This window comes from Lepidochelys kempii, chromosome 1 (genome assembly GCF_965140285.1).
Source record: "Lepidochelys kempii isolate rLepKem1 chromosome 1, rLepKem1.hap1, whole genome shotgun sequence".
Lineage (NCBI taxonomy): Eukaryota > Metazoa > Chordata > Testudines > Cheloniidae > Lepidochelys > Lepidochelys kempii.
In genome coordinates this window covers 149,480,551-149,507,089 of record NC_136380.1, presented here as the reverse complement: position 1 = coordinate 149,507,089, position 26,539 = coordinate 149,480,551, and the positions used below count along the sequence as shown (strand labels likewise).

Sequence of the window (26,539 nt, the reverse complement as noted above, 5' to 3'; positions counted from 1 at the left end):
ATTTACACTGTGATATTCCCAGCAAGCCAGACTGTCTAAAAGGTCAACTTCTGCAATTTGCTTTCTCTCCAGAGGCTATGAATAATGCAATTGTCTGTATTTAGGTGTTACCACACAGCCCTTTCTAAGCAAACATGTTTATTCTTAAAATTAAGGCATTACAAAAAAACCCCCAAAACTGTTCAAAATAATAAAAGAATCTACACAAATGCTAAAAAGCTTACCAGAGGTAACCCCAAATCCAGCCCTGGCTCTGATAGTTGTCAGTCCTCCAAAACCCACAACTGTTTTTCCCAGTGGTTACAAGTTCATAACTGTCTCAGATTCAGAACCAGAATCATGACTGAACAGATCAGCCTGTTCCTTTATATAGGTTAGGTCTTTGATCTCCAACCTCTGAGAACAGATAATCTGCACATAATCACCTTCTCTTCAGTGTATAGCTTCAAAAGGTTGGGTTTAACATAGGTTAAACGGAGGTCAGGCATTTGCATTAACCTCTCCGTAGCTATTCCCCAAAGCATCTTCTTCACACTTCTTGTCACAAACAGTCCATTCTCTTCTGGCACAATCTCAGTATAGTCCTTTGAAAATCCAGGGCTCATATTACATCTCCCTCTTAGAGAGATTACATACAGTCCCGTCCCACAATAATACATGAACTTTCCAATGAGATTTTTTAAGAATATTGCAGAAATTGTCATATCTTTCACATACAGCAAATGCACAAGTGCACCTATGATGAATGAAATATTGTATCGAAACTATTTTCATACTCTTCGTAATTATATTTTTGATCCTGGTTTTATAGTTTACACCTAGCGTATAGGATGTTTGCAAATAAAGTAGTAGTGTGGAATGTTCCCGTTGACTCAAAGCTGCAGTGTTGTGGTCTAGTGGTTATACATTGAACTATCATCTGTTAACTAAAGGTACAACCGTTCAAGATCTATTTAAATCACTGTTTTTTTAAAAAACCTGTTTACATATACACTTCATGCACCAATGGAGTTTTTTTTCAAGTTGTAAAGCAAAGTAATTTGTAAAGATGTTAGCTGTTGCCTGCCAAACTCACATTGGCTCAGAAATGTTTCCTCTATTCTGGACCCACAAAAATTATTATTTCCTTCTACTAATAAATACCTCTGTGCCTAGTGGTTTAGAAATACTAAATTAGGTGTTCAGTAAATGTTCTTTTCCCAGGAGCAGATTGAATCTGAGACTCTGCCCAGCCCCATTACCATATATGGCAATCACATCCTTGGGAGCAATAATAGAGGACTTGCTGAACATGTTGTCCTAACAAAGGAAGTTATTCCCAAGCTGTTTGCTGTCAGTTGTCTACAGAAGAATTTTTACAGGGAACTTAGTCTCAAGTTATTGGTTTTTCCCTGGCTAATAGAGCAAAGACCTGAAAGTGGAAAAAAGCAAATGGCAATGTAGTCTAAAAATTTCCAACCCCATCTTTTGCAGTGCGGGGGGACTAGAAAGTGTCCCTAAGACTCTGCAATAGTATAATGACTTGTACCAGATTTTCTCCATTCTCTGATGCAGCGGCGTATTAGCCCCTAGGCTGACAAATTTGCAGGGGCGGCAAATTTATAATAGCAGCCAGAGACAGCTTCCCCCGGTGTCGGTTCATGCCCTCTTCCCCCGGCCCTGCCCCAACTCCACCCCTTCCCCGCCCCCTCCCTGCCCCTATTTGTCCCCTTCCCCAAATCCCCGTCCTAGCTCCGCCTCCTCTTCTGAGCAAGCCGTGTCCCCCTTTCCTCCTCCTTCACGAAGCTGTTTCACGCACAAGCACTGGCAGGGAGCGGGGAGAAGCAGGACCCAGCGGCGCACTCAGGGGAGGAGGTGGAGTCAGAGCGGAAGTGAGCTGCGGGGGGAGGGGGGCAGCAATTATTTCTGGGCCTAGGGACGGCAAAATCATTAATCCGCCACTGATCTGATGGGCATACCCAGATGAAGGAAAGGATGGTCCTGAGAATTGAATGAGCTCTCCTGTTTATCGTGATCCTAGGAACCCCACAACTCACCTCTTTAGAGGAGATTTAGATTGTGTGGGAAGAGAGGAAGGAGCATTTCCACAGTTGGTCAAATTTGAAATTAACATATACGTATGTTGTAGATGTAATTCTTGTAAAACTTCAAGGACTAGGAAAACAAATGACATTCCCTTTCAGATGAGATCCAGATGTTAACCAATTAGTTTTGTGATTCTGAATTCCATGATCCACATTTTAAACAATGGGCTCTTAAAATTAAGAGTCTTGATGTGTCTTTAGTCAGCTAATAAGCACTTGGGTACCTACAATGGTTATTTAAGCACTTACATGCAGTTCTAAGCCCCTAACTTTATGCATCCATATAAGAATATGTGTTTGGGTTTAATTATATTGGGTTTATTGAATATGTTCCTGAAGATAACCTTATAGTAGGTCCAACAATAATTACAAATTAATTTGCATTCTGCTGTAGAGAACAGACATTGTTAGCTATTCTGTTCGGTAATTACTACATTTTTCAAATAAAATTATCTCCAGCTCTACCATAGTGATATATACCATCGCAGAATAATAAATAGGTGTCATGATTAGCGTGTTCCTTCGTGGGTGTCACAGTAAAGAGTATTGTTTTGCTACCAGTCACACTCTCTGAGAGGCTCTCCTTTTATGTCTCTCTGTCTTTCTCTCTCTTTCTGGTTCCCTTCCTGCCTTCCATTCAATTTAAAAAGGGAATTTCATGGATATTACATTTGAGAAGTACCCTAAGTACTTACAGTGCTCTATTATTAAGTAGCACATGTCTACATAGGGCATCTAGATAAGTAGCAACTGATCAGTACACATGATCAGTACTATTATATTGAATGGCTAAATATTTAAATCTAAACTGTTACTTTGAAATAAGTAAACTGGAAGATAAAGCGAGCACCATCCTTGAAAGCCTAATGACTTATGCATAATGAGTGGTAATTACAAGCCTTTAACATCAGAAAACCCCAAACACCAGGAAATTTTGGCACGCTACGTGCTGCAATTCAAGAAGATGCACATAATTATATAAAAAAGTAAATATTACACTAGCATGCAGAAACACCTTCTTCTGCCACCTGTGCACTTGTGCATGTATTGTTTATTTGTGGAGTACACCAGGCTCTTAAAAATAATAATAGTCACAGTTAAATCTACAACTCTGTATTCTCATTGGTAATTTTGGTAAGAGAGCTCAAATTATGCAAAAGGCTCACTACGTTTGCAATTAATCTAATACATTAGCATTTATATTCAATTACTGCATACAAAACCAAGGTATAACAAAAGTGCATGATTACTCCTACATCATGTCTCATTAATATCTTACCATATTAGTCTAACATCAGTGTCAGAGCCCATAGAGTTGTATAGTCTCTTTTCTCTGGCATGTCCTGATTGAATCTGTTCAGAAAATTGCATGGTTATACAGCAGCCCACAATTGGACTCTCTGTTGGAACTGTTAATGGAGAAGAGTGGTTGAAAGAAAGCCACATTGGCCTCTCCTTCTCAAAACCACCACTGCGTCTGCTGGAGAAGTCTGTGGCTGGTTGCCTAGTTTTCAGTTATTGGCAACTACTGGGTATTATAGTTTGTTCTCCTGCATAGCAATTTATTCCTGGTACCTGTTCATTTTTTTTAAATAGCCTTACATTCTAGCATGATAATTCCTTTCTTTTTTATGATAATAGATTTTCAGAATCAGGCTTCTAATTTTTAAATGCAACATTTTGGCACCTGAGACGGGGAGCTCAGATAACACCCCCATACCTCCTCACTTGGGCCAAAACTTTGAAAGGTCTCAATTCTGCCTTCTTCCTGTTTTACTCCTCTCATGATACTGCTCTGCTACCTACCCCAGTAAAGGAGACTAACAACTTAAAATGCCTTGTTCAAAAATTTTAAGTAACACTTAAATTATTTTTGCTGTTCAGGCGTTTGAAAGTTTTCTTGTCTGCATAGTAATCACTGGCATTTTTATCTGTTTGAATAATCGAAGTGATGCTTTCTGTGCCTTCTTGGTTGCACAGATTTGAACTGCTTCCTCCTGAAGGTCCACAGTCTCGGCCAGCTTATGCTCTATTGAGATGGTTGCAAGGCCGATCAGCCTCTCCTGTCTCATTGTGGAGCATAGGTGTGTTTTTATTAACTTCAGCTTGGAGAAGCTGCGTTCTCCACTGGCAACTGTTACAGGAAGTGTTAGAAGTATGCACAACAAAAGCATTTGGAAAGAGGGTGGTCATCTTATTTGCGCACATATATTCCAAAACAGCCTTTGGAGTTGATCCTGCTGAAATGTATCTTGAAAGGGCTTTCAGTTCATCACCTAAATCACTCGCATCAATATCATGCATATCATCATGTGTCAACACTGTCTCTAGTGCCCTGCATTGCTGGTGTAGGTCATCTTCAGGAATAGTGAGGAGTTTTGGAATATCATACAATATCCCAAATATACTGCTGTGTTCCTTGAGCTGCATGAAATGTTCTTCAACTGATCGTATTGAACAATCTAGCACCTGGTTAAAGAATTCAACTTTGAATTGTTGTGTGGGGTCTCTTATGGGATTATCCCATGCCTCGTAATCAAAATGTTTTCTTCTTTGGTGACTCTTCTATTCTTGAATGGGTGGGAAAATAGGTTCAGTGTGAAGTTCCTCTGCCAACTCTGTGCACTCTTCAGAATGTTTTGAAATCCCTCATCTGACTGGTAAGACTGTAGGTATGACTTTGCTTTGTCCAGTTGTTCCATTGCTCCAGATATATCAAGGTCAACATCTTGGAGTGGAGGAGTTGCATAGGGCACCAAAATAGCTAGGGACAGCCCTGGTTACACTGTTGACTCATATTTAGCTTGTGATCTGCTATGATCCCCAGATCCCTTTCTGCAGTACTCTATCTTAGACAGTCATTTCCCATTTTTTGTGTGTGCAACTGATTGTTCCTTCCTAAGTGAAATACTTTGCATTTGTCCTTATTGAATTTCATCCTATTTACTTCAGACCATTTCTCCAGTTCGCCCAGATCATTTTGAAATATCATCCTATCCTCCAAAGCACTTGCAACTCGTCCCAGCTTGGTACTGTACATTAACTTTGTAAGTGTACTCTCTCTGCCATTATCTAAATCATTGATGAAGATATTGAACAGAACAGGACCCAGAACTAATCCCTGAGGGACCCCATTCGATATGCCCTTCCAGCTTGATTATGAACCACTGATAATACTCTCTGGGAATGGTTTTCCAACCAGTTAGGCACTACCTTATAGTAGTTCCATCTAGGTTTTATTTCCCTAGTTTGTTTATGAGAAGGTCAGGTGAGACAATATCAAAAGCCTTACTAAAGTCAAGATATACCACATCTACCACTCCCCCCGCACCATCCACAAGGCTTGTTACCTTGTCAAAGAAAGCTATTAAGTTAGTTTCACACTATATGTTCTTGAAAAATCCATGATGAATTTTATTTATCCCCTTATTATCTTCTAAGTGTTTGCAAATTGATTGCTTAATTATTTGCTCCATTATCTTTCCAGGTACTGAAATTAAGCTGACTGGTCTCTAATTCCCCAGGTTGTCCTTATTCACTTTATAGATTGGTGCTATATTTGCCCTTTTCCAGGCCTCTGGAATCTCTCCTGTCTTCCATGACTTTTCAAAGATAATCGGAAATGGCTCAGATATTGCCTAAGTCAACTCCTTGAGTATTCTATGATGTATTGCTTCTCACCCTGGCAACTTAAAGGCATCTTACTTGTCTAAGTAATTTTTAACTTGTTCTTTCCCTATTTTAGTCTCAGATCCTGTCTCATTTCCACTGGCGTTCACTATGTTAGATGTCCAAACACTACTAATCTTTTTGGTGAAAACTGCCATTTCCATTTAAACATTTTCCGCTACTATTTTCCCCACCTCATGGAGTAATGGCCAACCATGTCCTTGGTCTTCCTCTTGTTTCTAATGTATTTGTAGAATGTTTTCTTGTTACTCTTTATGTCTCTCGCTAGTTTGATCTCATTTTGTACATTGGCCTTTCTAATTTTATCCCTACATGCTTTTGTTGTTTGTTTATATTCATCCTTTGTCATTTGACCTAGTTTCCACTTTTTGTAGGACTCTTTTGAGTTTCAGATCACTGAAGATCTCCTGGTTAAGAATGGGGGTTTTCTTGCCATACTTCCTTTCTTTCCTACCCAATAGTTTATTCTTGTTCCCCTAATAATGTTTTCTTGAAAAATAGCCAGCACTCTTGAACTGTTTTTCCTTGTAGATTTGCTTCCCATGGGATCTTACCTACCAATTCCCTGAGTTTGCTAAAGTCTGCCTTCTTGAAAGTCATCATCTTTATTGTGCTGCTTTCCCTCCTACTATTCCTTAGAATCTTGAACTCTATCATTTCATGATCACTTTCACCCAAGTTGCCTTCCACTTTCATATTCTCAAATAGTTCCTCCCTATTTCTCAAAATCAAATCTAGAACAGCCTCTCCCCTTGTAGCTTTCTCTCCTTTCTGAAATAAAAAAATGGTCTCCAATACATTACAAGAACAGGGGTTCTGATTGAATGACCTCTCCCGTATCTGTCTCGGCCAGCACTGCCTCTCTCCATGTTATACCAATAAAATAAAAACTAGCAGGATCTTATTAAAGGGAAAAAAAGGCAAAATACCACATTTATTGTGACTACAGAAAGAATCATAGTAAGCAGTTAGTTATAGCTATAACATTCCATTCTATCTCATATTTATTCACACATTCATCCATGCACACGCACACACACACAGGTTCTGCAAGGTTGTTATCAAGAGTTACCAGCCTTAGAGTTGCTCATGCCAAGCCACTGGCCAGGTGGCGTGGACATGAGGAGGGAGCAGGGCCTTGTCAGATGCTCATCTGATGTTTCTGGAAGTTGGTTTGCAGAATCAGACTCCAAAGTTCTCACTTTCTAGAGTCCATTTTTATAGGAGTTTCTTCCTTTGCTAGTCTATGTGAATTGCTTCATCATGCTGTTGCTGAATCAATCAGCAGATATCACATTCCTGACGACTCCGTGCTGCCAGATGTTATCATGTTCTTTGGTTCTCCCATTCTTGAGGCTGTTGGGTGGATTCCAGTCTGCCCTCTGGGGGTCCTCTGGTTATTTCCACTTGATGCCTTCTTCAGCTGATGGACACTGCATTCTTAGGCTGGCACCTCCCTGATCATTCAGTTATTATTCACACCAAGCATCCATCCACATACATCCTCTATCTCTATTTTAATCACAATTGTTAATACAACAAAAGGGCGGGGAGACTCTGGTGCTGTTTCTGTTGTTACAGAGTATTGCTTTGACTCTCTCTCTGTGTGAATTACTTTGAGAACAGACTCTGTCTTAGAATGTACTAACGCAATTAGCAGCTTGCAAGTTTCACACATAGAGGGAGAGAAACAGTACCAAAAACCGAGAGACCTCTTAATTAGTAATACCCTGGAATTTAAACTATGGGGAATCAAACTCATTTGTGATTTTAATACAGAACTTCTTTAATATGATCCAACATCCATACCTGCCCTATAAGTGGCAGAGGGTGCTAAGGCCTCATGGAAAGGCCTCATGTAGTTCTTGGTCCTTGTCCCTCTCCTTTGCCTCCCTGTGCTATATCAGAACAAAGCACAGAGTCACAGTCCTTTGTAATTTTTTGCATGTCAATTTTTATGCATTAATATACTTGAGCTCAGAATTAAGTAATTGGAACTGATAGAAACTGGATTTTCCGTTTCCTTGGAAACTATGTGATTTTGAATTTTTTTCTGTTCCTTAATAGGAAATCTCCCGTGAAATGAAATTTGGGGGTGAGAAGGGGGGAATTGATCAAAGTATTTTATAAAATGGAAAAGTTTTGTTCTGATTTTGACATTTTGAAATTTTATTATATAATGTCAAATATTTAAATATTGAAACAAAAAATCATTTTGAAATGGCAAATCAAACGTTCCATTCTGAAAAGGTTCAAAATGGAATATTTGACTCTCTATTCTGATTTTTTTTCTAAAGTAATTTTTTTCTAAGTCAACTTGTTTCGGCTAAACATTTCACTTTAAAGAAACCATTATTTCCTGACCGAATTTTCCATCGGAAAATTTCTGATGAGCTCTATAAATAATACTGACTAGCTCTATAAATAAAAAAATATATAAATAAAACCTCAGAAACATAAAGGGGTTAACATTGCTAATGGGGTTTTACAAATTTCTGTACACCTGTTTCTTTAAAAATGTATTCTAGTGTATGTATGGTACAGCAGGACATGAGGGTGCCCAACTACTCCAAGATTCTTAGCTCTTATTGTTTTATTATACGCTACACACGGTTATAAAAAAGTCTTTATGCCCATGTTGATCACACACACATGCAGCATATAGTATATATAGCTTTGTAAGCAACATACAAATGAAGATGTGATTTTAAAAAAAAATTATTTTGCAGTTGTAAAATTTGTTCACATTTGAACTAAATGAAAAAGCTTGGTCCTAATTTGTTTGGCAATATAAAGTTGAGGTTCTTATTTATTTTCTTGAAATACAGTTTTTTTGTATTAAGAGATAGTTGTACTTTAGAAATGCATCTACATATAGGTAGGCTGTAGTGGTTTTGTGAGATTTTTGTGTAACTAATACAGGGCATAGATGAAAGTTACAGTAATTTTTTTTTCCATTTAGCAATAAAGGTTTCAAATAGTCTTCTTGATGAGAAAAAAGCTAATAGTTATTTCGGAGTTCCTATTCTCAGCGGTAATTGTTAAGTATCTGCTACTAGCAGATATTAATTTTCTAACAATTTCCATATAATTTGTTTTGAAATGGTCTAAATTGGGTTATATCAATATGCATTATATGAATTGTTTTGCATGTTACAGCATTGGTCAGCATTGCTTAAATCAATTGGTGTCTTTTTATCAGACTGATTTATGATGAGATGACAAGGGCTGAAATTTGCATTGTAGTAATTTGATCACCTGCTGGTTCTTGCTGAAAATGACAGATACAAATATTCACTAAAAAATAGCTGAGATGAATGCATGAATGTCTTTTGTCATCAGCCTCCTGTTGTACATTTTCCCCTTGCTAGCGGACAGTGAATACAAGTTTTGGTCAGTGAGTCCTAAACCACAAGTTAAATAACATTTATAGATATCGGGAAAACATACCAGTGTAAGATGATGTCATTTACTGTAAATATCAGATACTTTGATCAAGACATTTATATTTCATATCAGAAATCTCCTAAAAAGCTATTAACACAACAGGTCAAACAAGAAAAAAAAGTATCCAAGTAAACTCCTTTACCTGTTTATGTATATTTCTTTTCCATAATTACTTTAGATTTTTTTCCAAAGGCAAACAATTGTAATCCATCTGTTTCTCTTGAGAAGGAAATCTATATTCAGCATCTGCAATGTAATTGTAATGTCCTTAGCAACGGATTGTCATCATTGTCACAAACTGAGAATTTGGTTTTACATTTAAGCAGAAGGAGAAGGTATTATTGAGTTTGCACACAAGAAAAGTAAAATAAAATGAATTATAAGGCAGTATACAAATAATTCTCCTTTAAATTATTTCTTCCAGAGTTTTATTATCGCTTAATGTCTCTTTAATATATGCCAGGAATTAGATACTCTGATTCTAGCAGGATACAGTTCTGTTTCAAACACATCTGATTACTAAATTTGTTTTCCAACAGAAAATACAATCCGATTTGACAAGCCATGAGATTAGTTTGGAAGAAATGAAAAAACAAAGCCAGGGTAAGGATGCTGCCAAAAGAGTTTTCTCCCAAATTGATGTTGCACAGGTATGTAACCTCCATTTCCTCTGATCCTTCCTATACACAACACTGTGTTTCTATGTTGAAATATTCTTGATGATTTATATTTATGTATATGTGGTGGTTCAGTTGTTCCTTGAAACTTTGAGCTACTATGTAGCAGTAGTCTGCTTAACAAATCACATAATTTGATGACAAATCTCCCGCTATATTTTATTTTTTTTTATTTCTGCCTTCCACAATGTATGGCCAAAATGGTCAAAAATTATCACATATCTAATGCTGCACATATCAAATTTTTAATCAAATCAGTAGACCTATTGTGGAGTAGATCTTTTGAGTGTAATAATAGCATAAAAAGTAACACCATGCAAGATCTGTTGGGTATATCATCATTTGAGATATATTAAGATATTTGTATTAAAAATAGACCAGTTGGCAAGTCTATGGGACTCCATTTTAGGGACAAAAGTATGATTTTAATAAGTCTTCTGTGTACTGTGAATATTTTTGGAGAACTATTTGCAGGATATGTACCCTCATTTACAGTTCCCGTATTTTAAGCACTTGCCAGATGTAAGTGGAGTACTAAAGTCCAGCCTGAGCAATTGATTGCTGATTAAAAGTGATAACTAACATGTTATTCCAACTCACTTAATAAACAAAGGGAGACACGTCTGATATGAGGGCTGGCTTAATTACATTTAGGAGCAAGAAAATTCCATTTTCTGTTTTGTGCCCTCCCAAATGGTCTTTGAAACATTCCTGGCCCAATAATCCTCTTCAGTCTATTCAACTTTTGGCATGAATACTAAACTTCCATGGTGCTGTGAAATAAATACATTGATACTCATGTTAAAATACATCACTGATCATCTCATCTTTCATGGTACGGTAAGCAAAACACCATGATTTAACAGCAGAGAGCAAGAGTTTCATCTTGTGGTTAAGGCACAAGACAATGAGCAAGGTTATCTGTTTTTTCCCCAGCTCTTCCAAAGTCGTCTTTAATATGCATGCCTCAATTTCCCAGTCTCTAAAATGGGAATGATAATACTTCCTTAGCTCACAGACTTGCTGAGAGGATGAATTGATTAATGCTTGTGTGTAATTGCTGAGGGACATAGAAAAGCCAAGTAATAAAATGTTAATAGTTATTTATTTTGAAAAACACATTTTATGCTATTTAATATCTCCTCTTCCTTATGGGATCTATTCATTCCTTGATGAATATATGTACCTACATACATATCTCCTGTTAACTCTCTCCCTGCTGGTCTCCATGGCAACTCTGATACTGCCAGCATTCCATCAATTAAATGCTGGGTTCAAAAGGATCCGTACACAGATCCTTGTACATTCAGCAACACAACTGGTGAACACTTCTGGGCATACTGGGCAAGTTAGGGAAACGCTAACCTTTATGGAGATGTGTGTGTATTGGGAGAAGAATATCCTCCCTAAAACAGGTCTTATTCACAGGAGGAGATGAACAGATGGAGAGATGATCCGGTTACTGAGATTTTTAGGCCTTAATGTTTTTGGAGTTGTTTGATACATATGCCATTAATTTCTTTTCCTACGTGTGATAGAGTTGATTCCTTAACACCCTTTTGTCCTGAGAGAGTTCCTCAAAAGGCCTCTAAATGATCATGCACATTACTATGAGTTTTGTCAATCTGAATTGACTCATTTAGATAACATGCAGTTACTTAGATCTGAACCAAAATTGGTTAATTTACAAATTTTAAAGGTTTTTTTGTGTGTACATAAAATTAATCACTATCACAGTTTTACTGAAAACTAAACACATTATACTTAAACTAAAAAGTTGCCTGATTTTTCACTTTGCTACTCCAGTTTTAAGACAGTGCAAGAGCAGAGACATTTATAGATAAATACTGTACACATTTATTTTTTGCTCTAAGAAAAATTCCTTATATGCATTACCTACTCAATATGGTGATGATATTCATTGAAATATCTAGGCAGAAAGTAGCTGTAAAAAAGATATAATTGTGCTTAAAGTGATGGAACTGCTACTCCTTTGCCAAACTTATCTCTCTTTTTGTATTAACATATCTTGGGAGCGATGTTCTGAGCCTGAGAGAAGGAGGGGGGAAAGCAGGTTTAGCTAAAACAATATTCTTATTTTGTCATGGTAACTAATGAACCATTTACTCCTAGTAGGTTAGAAATATTTTGAGGAATTGAAAACCAGTCCCATGTCCTTTATCATAAAGTGATATTGTTGGGAATTCAGAAGTAGATGATTTGCTCAAAGCAGTCATACAGTGGACAAAAGGAAACATTTCTATTTGCGGGGGAGGAGGAGGGTTATTTTGCTTATTGTAGAATCATAGGACTGGGAGGGACCTTGAGAGATCATCTGGTCCAGTCCCCTGCACTCATGGCACAACTAAGTATTATCTAGATCATCCCTGATAGGTGTTTGTCGAACCTGCTCTTTTAAAAATCTCCAATGATGGAGATTCTACAACCTTCCTAGGCAATTTATTCCAGTGGTTAACGATCCTGACAAGAAGTTTTTCCTAATGTCCAATCTAAACTGTCCCTGCTGCAATTTTAGCCCATTGCTTCTTGTTTTATCCTCAGAGATTAAGGAGAACAATTTTTCTCCCTCCTCCTTATAATAACCTTATGATCTTTTGTTACTTAACACATCTTGCTCTAGAAGAAGGAAAATGCTCAGTTGACTCCCTTTCCTTGCAGGTGAATGAAGAATACAAATTATTAATAATACTTCAGAATTATTAAAATATAATAACCAGAGAATCTAAAAGTATAAACATTACACTGAATTATTGACCAAAAGGATTGTGTCCTTTCCTTGCCTGAAACTCCACAGTTGCAGTCTGTATAAAACACTTTACTGTCAAGGTTACTTATATGTAAGTGACAGCCAGTTACATTTTAGGGTACCCAAGTGTTAGACCCTCTTAGACAAAAATCAGCGTAATACATGGCTTAATAACCCATCTTCCCCTCCCTCCCTTCCCAAAAGGGCAAAATGTGATGGAGTACATGAGTACTTCGTTGGGTGAGAACAACAATAAAGAGGAAATGTAAATTGGTACAATGGAGACTTTACTAGCTTTTATGCAATTCATATATATTGGTTTCAGAGTAGCAGCCGTTTTAGTCTGTATCCGCAAAAAGAAAAGGAGGACTTGTGGCACCTTAGAGATGAACCAATTTATTTGAACTTAAGCTTTCGTGAGCTACAGCTCACTTCATTGGATGCATACTGTGGAAAATATATTGGTGCAGATGACCTCTTGGTCACTGATTCTAAGAAAGCCGAGGTCACTAATGATTACCATTAGTGCAGTTAACTGGTAGATTCAGGTCGTCAAGCTGGATGATCACAATGGTCCCTTCTACCTTTAAAATCTCTGATTATATGAGAATCAAATCCCAGAGCCTGTGCCAAGCCTATGAACAGTGCACAAGCTTCATGCAGGGCTTCTTTACAGTGAGTAGAGGAAGGATAATCTCCCAATCCCTATAAAAATATATCATGGAAGTGAGCTGCATTTCTGGTGTCTTATGTATAGTGTGATCTCCCTTTGCAGGGAAAATGGATACTGGAACCAATCCCAATCCCCCTGCATGCTAGTAAACATTGAGCTTTCACCATCGGCTCTGCACTGATAGTATAGATCCTTACACAGGCACCTTCTACCCATTCCCTTCTTTCCCATGCAACAGAATATCGCCAGTTCTGTTGCATCTAGTTGCCCTTTGCAGGTGCAAGTGAGAAGGGAAGGATTTTCTTCTGTGTATAAAAACCAAGACTGGTGTCAGCAGAGGTCTAGTTAAAGAATCAAATGTTTTGAGGTGCAAGAAATCATGAGAAAACATACTGATAGGTAACCCATTCTGAGAATGACTCCATTTTTTCCTCCTATTTTTACCACTGACCCATATTGACTTTTCAGAAAAAAATTCAAGACGTCTCCATGAAGTTCCGCTTGTTCCAGAAGCCAGCCAATTTTGAGCAGCGTCTACAGGAATGTAAAAGAATTTTAGATGAAGTAAAATTGCAGGTGCCCAAGTTGGAGATGAAGAGTGTAGAGCAGGAGGTAGTGCAGTCACAGTTGGATCATTGCATGGTATGTATGTCCAGTCCAGTGATTTTTTTTTTCAAATAATTTCCTGTCTTTTCACATGTCAAGTATTTCTCGTTGGGATTTATATATATATATATATATATATATGGATTTATATATATATATATATATATATATATATATATATATATATATAGGTGAGATTTTCAAAAATGCCTAAGAGATTTAGGAGCATTGATCCCATTGAAATTTAGGGAAATTTGTGATCTTATGTATTTTAAGAATGTTTGAAAATCCCACCCCATATGTTTATTTCCTACTTCTCTCTTTCTTGCAAATCAAGGACTCATCAATTTTAAGTTGTCTTAGATGCTACACATGTGCCTGAGTCACTCTGCCACTTTTTGCAGTTTTAAAATGACATTTTCCCTATACTTTTAAATGTGTTTCAAACTCTACAAACAATCAAGGGAAACTGATTATATGGTTGAAATGTTGAAACTGGCTACTGGAGCTGGTTGAAAATCAAACTTTCCATTCTGTGGGAAATTTATAGGGTGGCCTCTCTGGCCATGCTACATCTCCTGTGATGCACTACAGTCATGGGATTCTGTTGATGAACCATGATGGTTTAACAAAGGGGAGGGCCACGGTGCATCATGGGAAATTTAGTCCCATAAGGCATCTAAACTAAAATGCTTATGAGACACCACAGCAGATCAGGTAGGCACACTATCATAAGAATGAAATGGAAGTTATAAATTCTGGGTTTACAATGCCTCGATTCAGCAACTAACTTTTTAGCAGAAGAGTACTTACAGTTGCGATACACTAGAAAACCTCATATTGTTTTGTCCTAATGTCCTTGCTTATAATTTTTACCTCTGCTGGTGGATCAGCATGAGCTGCACAACAGCTATCTTCCTTGCTGTGCCCTGTATACAAAGTTGGCTGCATTTCAGTGATGAAGTATGTGTTTATCTTGCAAGTCACATGAGGATCCTTGGGAAAGAATGGGGATATAGATATATATCCCCATTTTATATATATGTAAAATTATATTAATATGTTTTTGAGAATCAAGTTGTTAATGAACTTCAGATTAAACTATAGAGAAGATGTGCTGAGTTTCTCTTATCAGGTCTGCAATAGAAAAAGCATCATATCTTTACCTGAACTGTCTACACTTATTGGACTTATTGGACTACACTTAATGGAATTTGTTTCACTATAATATCACAAGAGGCACTGGTAATAATAAAAAAACCCCACAAAAATACTTAACACAAGCTCAATCATCAAGAAAAGAAATACAGTCTAGATTCTTTTTTAAAAGCTCTGTCAAGGTATATGAAATAAGTTATTTCAGCACATCACAACAAATTGTGAGAGCATATAATGAAGCTAAAAGAACCTCAACAATAAACTTCAAGAACCTTGCCATTTAAATTCTTCACTTTTTTATGTTTATTGATATTCTATAGTTCAGAGGAGTGTCTCTTTCCCAGTTCAGTGTAATAAATTTCTAGTGCCATAACAGAATTCAATTTTAAATGCAATGAAGGAAACAAAGTTAAATTACATATTTAAACAGAAAAAAGTTAAGGATGTTTGTTTGGATAAGGTTTATCCAAAATAATTTCTGTGGGTGCCAAATATTAGATCAGTTATTTTGGATACCAGGTTATTTGGCAACCCTGTTATATGTATATAGATGTTGTTGTTGTATCCAGGGAATCAGGGTTTGGGCAGACAGGTAGAGCTATCCCTTTTTTAATCCTCATTCTTTTAAAAGGTAAGGGGAAAGCATGGTCTATGCACACTGATTGCATGTCATTACTTAAATAAATGTTTGTTTTGTCCACACTTGCTGCTTAGTCATTTGAAACAATTAGAAAAGATAGATGGAGGTATATAATATATTTTTTCTTTAAAAGGCAGTAAATCTCTTAGCTTTTTAGACCATTAAAAGCAATATTAAACATAATTAAATGGAAGGGGAAATCTGTGCTGTATCAGTCGAAGAATTTAGTGTATGGGGAACTGTCAGATTTCTGCTCAAATTAGGCTTTTAGATTGTGGGTGGTTGAGGACGTGAGTAGGGCAGCTGCTATTAAGTGCTGTATTGTCTAAACCAGCTGAGAGCAGACCTTTGTCTTATGATGTTACAAATTCTGGTGGCCACTGGCTTCTTGACTCAGCACTTCCACCATGGCTGCCACCGGTGGGACGTTAAAACCAACAATAGCAGAACATTCTAGATGAATAAGTCAAATGTAGACATGGACATATAATTTTGAATTCTGATTAATAAATAAAGCTCTAACAGTCTTGTAAATGCTTTTGCATTATCTGTATGTGATTTATGCATAACTAGAAGCTGGCATCTCAAGTTCCTTTAGTTTCCATAGGAGTTGAGGGTCCTCACAGTCTCACAGGTGACGCTCTTATGCACCAAACAATGCCAAGATTGGTAGTAGTTCTGCATAATCACTTCAGTCCCAAGATTGCATTGCTTTTATTCATTTATTTTATTAATTTTGGTGTTTCTCTCTTCTGTGTTGATTTGATTAGAAATTGTATAAAAGCTTGAGTGAGGTGAAGTCTGAAGTGGAAACAGTGATAAAAACTGGACGTCAGATTGTTCAGAAACAACAGACAGAGAAGCCCAAAGAACTGGATGAAAGACTTACAGCTTTGAAGCTGCAGTATAATGAATTGGGTGCTCTGGTATGTACTCTGATATACAATGCAAAACCAGGCTCTGTTTCTGGCTTTTCAAGCTAAGTACATTCTTTGTACTGTGTGGTAACATGTATTGTTTGTTTATTCCTTTTAAGTCTCTGAAATCAATCCTACCTCTGTTTATAAAAGTGTAATCCTTGTTAGGAAGCCAAAAACAATCAATTAGATAAATATTCAGTTAGGTCCAAGAAAATATGCAAAACTCAGAGACATGTAATATTGATTTCTTTATCAGGTTTTAAGGTTATTCTTTCCTAAAATTGAATTTACTTTTTGCCTTCCAAAGACTTTTTTAGATCGATGGGCTATTTACCAGTCACCAATTTAAAAGCACTCTAGGTAGGGCTACATCTATAGATGAGATCATGGGTTTTTCAGTTCTTTCATTCTGTGCATTACATTATAAGAAAGAGAGATCTCCCAGTTCTTATTTGCATAAATCTCAGAATGCCTCATTCTGCAGGCCACCATGAAAAGGTCAGTTGACCAAGATGCTTGTTGCTGTTGCAGCATCCCTATGGGGAAATTTTAATACCACTGCAGCTGGCTTCTTGCATGTGACTATACACACATTAATGGGTTTTGTGTGGTAACTCTTCCCCTGTACATGCCTCATGTGGCTGTGCACTGTCTCCAGTTAGAACCCTTGCATGCCTGTTTACATTCTTACTTTCACTGTGATAGGTACTGATTTTTGTATATGCAAACCACACAGAATGTTGTATTCATGAGCATATGGAATAATTTATACCTATTTTGCTCCTCATACACCTTCATAGACCTATTTAGGATTTCATACTTAGATCCTCTCTCCTTGCAGAAGCTGCTTCCAAATTTCCGTAGTGTTGGGCAAGAATAAATCAACAGTATTGGTAGGCTAGGGTTGAAAATACAATGCCTTGAAAACTAGCCCTTTGGGAAGCTGTGGTACTGTAGAATAGCTGGCACTGTTGTTGTATTTAGTTTGATCATTTGATTCATATCAACATGATGATGAGGACTTAATTAATATTCTCCCACTAAGAAGCACTTAAAGACGATAAAGTCATCGCAGAGAAACTAAATGAATTTTTTGCTTCACTCTTCATGGCTGAGGATGTTAGGGAGATTCCCAAACCTGAGCTGTCTTTTGTAGGTGACAAATCTGAGGAATTGTCACAGATTGAAGTGTCACTAGAGGAGGTTTTGGAATTAATTGAGAAACTTAACAGTAACAAGTCACCGGGACCAGATGGCATTCACCCAAGAGTTCTGAAAGAACTCAAATGTGAAATTGTGGGACTATTAACTATGGTTTGTAACCTGTCCTTTAAATCAGCTACTGTACCCAGTGACTGGAAGATAGCTAAAGTAATGCCAATATTTAAGAAGGGCTCTAGAGGTGATCCTGGCAATTACAGACCGGTAAGTCTAATGTCAGTACCGGGCAAATTAGTTGAAACAATAGTAATGAATAAAATTGTCAGACACATAAAAGAGCATAAATTGTTGTGCAAAAGTCAACATGGTTTCTGTAAAGGGAGATCATGTCTTACTAATCTATTAGAGTTCTTTGAAGGGGTCAACAAACATGTGGACAAGGGGGATCCAGTGGACATAGTGTACTTAGATTTCCTGAAAGCCTTTGACAAGCCCTCACCAAAGGCTCTTTTGTAAATTAAGTTGTCATGGGATTAGAGGGAAGATCTTTTCATGGATTGAGAACTGGTTAAAAGACAGGGAACAAAGGGTAGGAATAAATGGTAAATTTTCAGAATGGAGAGGGGTAACTAGTGCTGGTCCTCAGGGTCAGTCCTAGGACCAATCCTATTCAACTTATTCATAAATGATCTGGAGAAAGGGGTAAACAGTGCAGTGGCAAAGTTTGTAGATGATACTAAACTGCTCAAGATAGTTAAGACCAAAGCAGACTGTGAAGAACTTCAAAAAGATCTCACAAAACTACGTGATTGGGCAACAAAATGGCAAATGAAATTTAAAGTGGATAAATGTAAAGTAATGCACATTGGAAAAAATCACCCCAACTATACATACAATATGATGGGGGGCTAATTTAGCTACAACTAATCAGGAGAAAGATCTTGGAGTCATCATGGATAGTTCTCTGAATACGTCCATGCGGTGTGCAGCGGCAGTCAAAAAAGCAAACGTGATGTTAGGAATCATTAAAAAAGGGAGAGAGTATAAGACGGAAAATATCTTATTGCCCTTATATAAATCCATGGTATGCCCACATCCTGAATACTATGTACAGATGTGGTCCCCTCATCTCAAAAAAAGATATACTGGCATTAGAAAAGGTTCAGAGAAGGGCAACTAAAATGATTAGGGGTTTGGAAAGGGTCCCATCTGAGGAGAGATTAAAGAGGCTAGGACTTTTCAGCTTGGAAAAGAGGAGACTAAGGCGGGATATGATAGATATAAAATCATAAATGGCGTGGAGAAAGTGAATAAAGAAAAGATATTTACTTGTTCCCATAATATAAGAACTAGGGGGCACCAAATGGGTAGCAGGTTTGAAACAAATAAAAGGAAGTTCTTCTTCACTCAGCGCATAGTCAACCTGTGGAACCCCTTACCTGGTTGTAAAGGCTAGAACTATAACAGGGTTTAAAAGAGAACTGGATAAATTCATGGAGGTTAAGTCCATTAATAGCTATTAGCCAGGATGGGTAAGGAATGGTGTCCCTAGCCTCTGTTTGTCAGAGGGTGGAGATGGATAGCAGGAGAGAGATCACTTGATCATTACCTGTTAGGTTCACCCTCTCTGGGGCACCTGGCATTGGCCACTGTCAGTAGAAAGGATACTGGGCTGGATGGACCTTTGGTTTGATCCAGTATGGACGTTCTTATGTTCACTATATCTATTCCTCTTCTCTCAGTTTTGCATGGTCTGCTAAAGAAAACTTGGTTATCAGAAATTTCCCAGTCTATTTTTATCTGAAAATTTTGATGATAGTTTTTTTAAATGCAAGTACCGTTAATAAGGCAAACTTTTCCATCTCCATAGACTTTGCCTTTGTTGAACCAAATTTTTGTAACCTGTTAACTTTCAATCAGTGTACCAGTTCACAGAGCACATGTACAACAATAGTTAAGCACACTGAAACTCACTGAAAACTGCTGACAGCTAAACATCCATTCATTTCTAGAAGGTTCTAATCGAGCAGAAAATACTGATTGGGTTCTGCCCTGTCCAAAAGGCTGTTGATTATGACTTAACAATATGCTGTCCTATCCATAGAAAATGTCATCCGTTGTTCATAGGCGTAGTTTGACTTCTGTATTTGGGGGGCAGCTCCAATCAGGCCAACGGGGTTGCTCATGTGGGGGAGATACAAATTCCGTGCTTGCCCACAGGGGTGCCATTTCAGATTGGGGCAGGGAGGGGAGGGCACAACTTTAACTAGGATTCCAGGGGCTACTTAGGCAACTGAAAACTTTAGTGATTTTGCAGATAATAACTTAGAAATTATCTGACAGGAGCATGGTATCTCCTATATCAAGAAAGAAAATTAAGTAAATATCAGCCCACCTCAGCTGTAATACAAACATGTTCTGACATCTTGCGGCAAGTCGCTTATGGGACACTGGTTAGGTTTAAAATTGTAATGTATATTCTTTCTCGGATACTCTTACTAAAGTCAGAAGGGACCATCCTGATCATCTACTCTGACCTTCTGCACATGGCAGGCCACAGAACCTCACCCACCCACTCCTGTAATATAGACCACCCACTCCTGTAATATAGACCCACCCACTCCTGTAATATAGACCCCTAACCTCTGACTGAGTTACTAAAGGCCTCAAATAATGCTTTAAAGACTTCCTCTAGTTTAAACCTGCAAGTGACCCATGCCTCATGATGCAGAAGAAGGTGAAAAATTCCCAGGATCTCTGCCAATCTTACCTGTGGAAAAATTCCTTCCTGACCCCACATATGATGATCAGTTAGATCCTGAACATGTGGGCAAGACCCACCAGGCCGATAACTGGGAAAGAATTCTCTGTAGTAAGAGCCCTCCCCCGGTAGTGTCCTGTCCCCAGCTGTTGGGGATTTTTGCTACAGGCAGTCGCTGATGGGCCACATGCCATTGTAGGCAGTCCTGTCATACCATCCCCTCCATAAACTTATCAAGCTCAGGCTTCAAGCCACTTAGGGTTTTTTGCCCCCACTGCTCCCCTTGGGAGGCTGCTCCAGAACTTCACTCTTCTAACAGTTATAAACCTTTGCCTAATTTCAAGCCTAAACTTGTTGAAGACCAGTTTATATCCCTTTGTTCTGGGGTCCACTGATCCCTAACTTAAATAACTCCTCTCCCTCCTTGGTATTTATCCCTCAGGTATATTTATACAGAGTAATCCTATCTCCCCTCAGCCTTGTATTGGTTAGACTAAACAATCCAAGAGCTGTAGCTCACGAAAGCTTATGCTCTAATAAATTGGTTAGTCTCTAAGGTGCCACAAGTACTCCTTTTCTTTTTGCGAATACAGACTAACACGGCTGTTACTCTGAATCCAAGCTCTGAGTCTCTTCTCGTAAGGTAGGTTTTCCATTCCTCAGATCATCCTAGTCACCCTTTCTCTGCACCTGTTCCAGTTGAATTCATCTGTCTTAAACATGGGAGACCAGATTTGCACACAATACTCTAGATGCGGTCTCACCAGTGATTGTATAATGGTACTAACACTTCTCTGTCTCTGCTGGAAATAACTCGCCTGATACATCCTAGGGCTCCATTAGCTTTTTTCACAGCTGCAGAAGCGATGCCTATGAGGGTCAGGAAGGGTCAGATGCCCCTCCCCAGATGCCTGGTGGGGGGCAGGGCCGGTGCCCCAAGCACCTAGGGAGTGGAAGGGGCGGGGCCAGAGCCAGGAGGGAAGGGCCGGGGCCAGAGCCTCTCCTCTTCTGGCCACACTGCTTGGGATGCATGCTGCACAGTGTCACTCTCTCCTCTTCCAGCCATACTGCCTGGGGTGCACTCTGCCCGGTGCAGCGCAGCAGCTGACTGGGAGAGTGCCTGGCTGCGGTACCAACAGACTGCCCCTCCAGCCCCACCCAGGCTCAGCTTCTGGGGACAGTGGTCGAGCGAGCCAGAGCCCCCCAGCCCTTCTAGCATGCTCAGAGTCAGCTTCTGTCCCCAGAGGCTGAGCCTGGGTGGGGGGTAGCCTGGCACTCTTCCAGGCAGCTGCTGTGCTGCACCAGGCAACATCCGAGAGTGACCCTAGGGCCTGGCTGCCAGGAAGAGCAGCTGAACATGCCATGGAGAGCCAGGGCAGTGGGAGGACAGAGCCCTTCCCTTCCCAAGTAACCAGTTAGCCTCTCCCCACTCCAGCAGGGGCCCTAGACTGGAAGTGGTGTGGGGAGGAGTCAAGTGAGGAGGTCAAGTGCCCCCCCCCCTTTTTTGCTGGTGCCCCCCTTTCTGTCCCTCCCACGAGTTGCCCATGCACAGATCAATCACACTGACAGCTCATAGTCATCCTGTGATCAACCAATACCCCCAGTTCTTTCTCCTCCACTGTCACTTCCAACTGATAAGTCCCCAACTTATAGCAAAAATTCTTGTTCGTCACTAAGTATGTGACCTTGTACTTTGCACTATTAAATTTCATCCTATTTCTATTACTCCAGTTTACAAGGTCATCCAGATCTTCTTGTATGGCATTCCGGTCCTCCTCGGTATTGGTAATACCTCCCAACTTTGTGTCATCCGCAAATTATATTAGCACACTCCCACTTTCTGTGCCAAAGTCAGTAATAAAAATGTTAAATAAGATTGGTCCCAAGACCGATCCCTGAGGAACTCCACTAGTAACCTCACTCTAGCCTGAGAGTTCACGTCTCAGTATGACCTGTTGTAGTCTTCCCTTTAACCAGTTCCTTATCCACCTTTCAATTCTCATATTAATCCCTATCTTCTCCAGTTTAACTAATAATTTCTCATGTGGAACTGTATCAAATGCCTTACTGACATCCAGTCAGATTAGATCTACTGCATTTCCTTTGTCTAAAAAAATCAGTTATCTTCTCGAAGAAACATATTAGTAATTTTGTTACTACCTCTTGAATACAACAATTGAAACAATTGTTGAAAAATCTACAATTACTTTCTATCATTTGGGATACTTACTTTTTGCAGTTCACCAAGCTTGGCAAAGATCATTTAACTTTAGGAAAACATGGGACCAGCCCTTTGTTATCTTAATTATCTGTTAATCACTCTGTTTATAAACAACATTATGACTCCTTGCCTCAGAGGCACAAACTGGGAGCAGCATGTCTCCTATCTCCTCTGCTGCCTGCCTGAGGCTTGTAGCTTGGGGGGCAACACCCTCCTTTGCCCCCTCCCCCAACTCCACCTATACTGCTGTTGAAGCACAACCCCATCCAGAGGCTCCATGGAGGAGATGCAGTATTTCTCTCCAGAAGAGAGTTCATGCAAATGTTGCACTTAACAGCAACACATGATGAATCTATTCTCTTCCTCTTCCTGCCCCTACTGGGAGCACACAGCTCACAGGACTTAATTAAAACCATAGCACTGGAGTAAATTTGGTGCATTAAGTGGCTGAATGCACCCTGTAGGACGAAGGTTGTGATTTAAATGTTTGCTTATTGCAGACATAAATATAATTTTAATAAACAGAGTAGCAGAAAATGCATAATTTTTGTCAGATTAAAATTTATTAAGTTAAATTAACAGCTAGTTAATAGCTAATAAAGAGAGTCCCTATTAGCTACAAGAGTCAGCCTATGTTTTAAGCACATGGTGGTGATCAAACCCCACAGTCCTCCACACAATAACCTTTAAGAATTATATTATTTTTGGAAGAACTAATATTCATTTCGGGAATGAATTCATTGGGGGAACCTGTATCAAGGCAATTATCTATATTTAGTTTGGAAATTGCTAGAAAGGTAAAATAAACAAAGATATTAACAAATATCAATCTTCTGAGTGCTGGGACAGCTAAAAGCCTTCTTCAGAAAGATTGGATGACATTGTCATTTGAGATTAAATATTTTACTCAGCACATTTAATACAATAAGGCATGTTTGATCAATTTTAAAAAGTGTGGATTGGGGGTTAAAATGTGCTTTGTAATACATGCACACTGGGTTTATCTCTCATAACTTCTTTAAATTAAATAGTTCCATGCCATTTATTACAAGACTACATTTAGCATTAAAAAAAAAAAAAAAAGATTGCATTAAATGACTGCACCTGTATCTTTGCACTGGGTAAAGGATGAAATGTTTAGTTAGAGAACAATTAGTGGCCTAAAGTGCTTTGTTTATTTTTGTTAAAATAGACAAAATAGTTCGCGTTTATTTTTACCTGGAAGGACCGTTAACAATTTTAGTGAAACAAAGTGACCAAGGCTATGACATACAGTATTTTCATATGCATTTCAACTTTTCAGTTCCCCCAACTGCATATTCTAATGAAAGCTAAATATTTTGCCAACTATTTTGTTTTGAAGAGAAAAGTAGTTCATGTAAAATAAAAATCAGGATTGAAATATTTGGGTCCAGTGTACCATCTTTACTTGGACAAACTCCAACTGAGAATTTTGCCTAAACGTGGACGGTGTGAGTTGGACCCAAATGTATTGTCTCATGCTTATGTTTATATGTATACTTATATATGCCCTGATTCAGGGAAGATTCCCTTTACAAGACATTACTTAAGCACATTCTTAAAGTTAAGTGTATGCTTAAGTACTATCTTAAATAGAGATGGACTTAAATACGTGCGCAAGTGCTTTTCAGAATTGGGGCCATATATTGTATAGGCCTCAGATGGTCAGAACTAATATAATTAACAAAATTTTAGAAACTTCTATCTATTACCAAATATAGCTTTTTAAAAATATGCACAGCAATATCATGTTAAGGTCCAATAACTTGTGACCTTTGGGAGCTAGAAAGAAGTGTCTGTGTCCCAGCTGAAAGCTAGGAAACTATCTTGTAATGGAAGAAAACTCCTATTTCTAGTCCTGATGGGTCTTGTGATATCAGACCTCAAACCTACCACTGGTTCAGGACTGAATATTGTCTGTCTAGAGTCTAAGGCCAGTATAGTTTGGGCTTGGTATGAGAATTCCATGCAAATGCGGGGGAGGGAGGAGATAATTTCCTAGCACACTTCTTTTTTAAATGGCATCTGTTTTAAACCCCTCAATGGTTTTAAAATTTAGAAATGGCCCTCATAGAGACAGGTTAGTGAGGAGAGTGCAGAAGGTTAAATGTGTCACTTGTGTATCACCATCACATGTGGGGTGTGTGTGTGTGTGTGTATGCACACATGTTTACACAAAACATATCTGTCTCACACACTTATAATGCTTTGGGATGGTTACCTTACTTCTGAATGGCTGTGCAAGGCTAGAAACCACTTGGCAGTCAAGGAGGAGTGGAGTTATGGCCCTGCCTCTGTACTGTGTCAGTGTAAAAGAGGGCTGGACCATGTCAAAGGGACTGGGAGGGGCAGTCCATTGAGTGTGTTCTCCTGTCCTCCCTGAACCACTGCACACTCTCAGGCAAGACCTACAGCAGGTGTACAGTCCTTCCTCAGCAATCTACCACGATCCAGAAATGTGGCTTAAAGCCACAAGAGAGTCCTTAAGTGAGTTCCTTTGTGTTTTATGTCAAAATATTTTCCATCTTATGAAGAGTTGTTTTTGTTTTTGTTTTTTTACCAAATCATTGCAGTTTCTCTAAAAGTACAGTTTTGTAACAGAGAATATCAGTAACAGAAAAAGTAACAATGATCACTTCAGTAAAAAGAAAATAATATCTCAGAAACGATGCTAATTAGCAGTTTTTAGTATAAATGGCACACATTCTATTTGGGGTTATTGTATAAAACAAAAGGCCTTAAGATGGCAGTGTTTCCCATTTTTTCTTTTAAATACAGATTTTAAAATTGCTTTTAACAAAGCAGGGGAAAATCAATATAACATTAGCTTCTGGGCATATACAGTAGATCTCTGAATCATGGAATTTTATTTCTATTATATAAAGAACATACAAAAGCAAAGGTTGTGTTTATAGATGTGTATCTTTAATTTATTCAAAAATAAATACAGCATATATTCATGGTTCTGTAAGTTCTCTACAATATTTAAAAATTTAATTTACATAAATAAACAACTTCTTAAGTACTACATGCATGAAAAGCCTGAAAGTTAGATGGTTGGTTTTTTTACAGTGTTCCCTAAAAGTAAGCACATTTGGTCTATATTGGACAACTGGCTAAGGGGGAAAGTGCCAACATATTCTTATGTGTGAATAATTACAAAAAACATCATTAAAAGAATGTTGCGGTTGCAAAGTCAAGCACTGAGTAGTTAGGATATACCACAATTAAGATCCCCCCTGCAACATTGCAGCCCTCTCGGTCTGAGCCCATCTTCATATGGGAAGTCTGTGGCAGAGTCTGAAATAGAACCCACCTTTTCTGGACCTCAGTTCAGTGCCTTAAATGCAAGAGAATTTCCTTTTGCTGCTTACAATTCTCCACCTCATTCTCTGTGCATCCCATACACTGAATGAGGCAGGTGTCTTTAGAACAGGCAATATGTGATCATGCAATTAAAGACTATATCATAATGTATACACACAAAGGGGCTGAATTAAGGTTGCAATCTCTCAGTTCCAGGGAAGGACATGCTACTGCACTTGCCTACCTCCTAAGGTAGGAGCATGTTCAATATTAAGGATTGTGAAGTGCACAAAATTATTCACAGCAGTCAGTGGAAGAGGTGAGAGTAGAATTCATGGTCTCCTCCTGGCTGTGGGTGCATACACCTTCCCATAGCCCCAGAGGGTTGCTCCATCTCTGCAGCATCT

At 38.5% G+C, this 26,539-nt stretch overlaps 1 protein-coding gene across 11 annotated transcripts in view; it reads left to right on the top strand.

Moving 5' to 3' along the window:
* The window catches only part of DMD (dystrophin), a 1,937,833-nt gene that overhangs the window by 780,444 nt on the left and 1,130,850 nt on the right, over positions 1-26,539 (top strand). For all 11 annotated transcript variants that reach the window (XM_073357918.2, XM_073357898.2, XM_073357881.2 and 8 more), the window contains exons 31-33: positions 9,761-9,871; positions 13,807-13,980; positions 16,513-16,668. In XM_073357918.2, the coding sequence (XP_073214019.2) occupies positions 9,761-9,871; positions 13,807-13,980; positions 16,513-16,668 (441 nt within the window). The remainder of the gene's footprint in view (positions 1-9,760; positions 9,872-13,806; positions 13,981-16,512; positions 16,669-26,539) is intronic.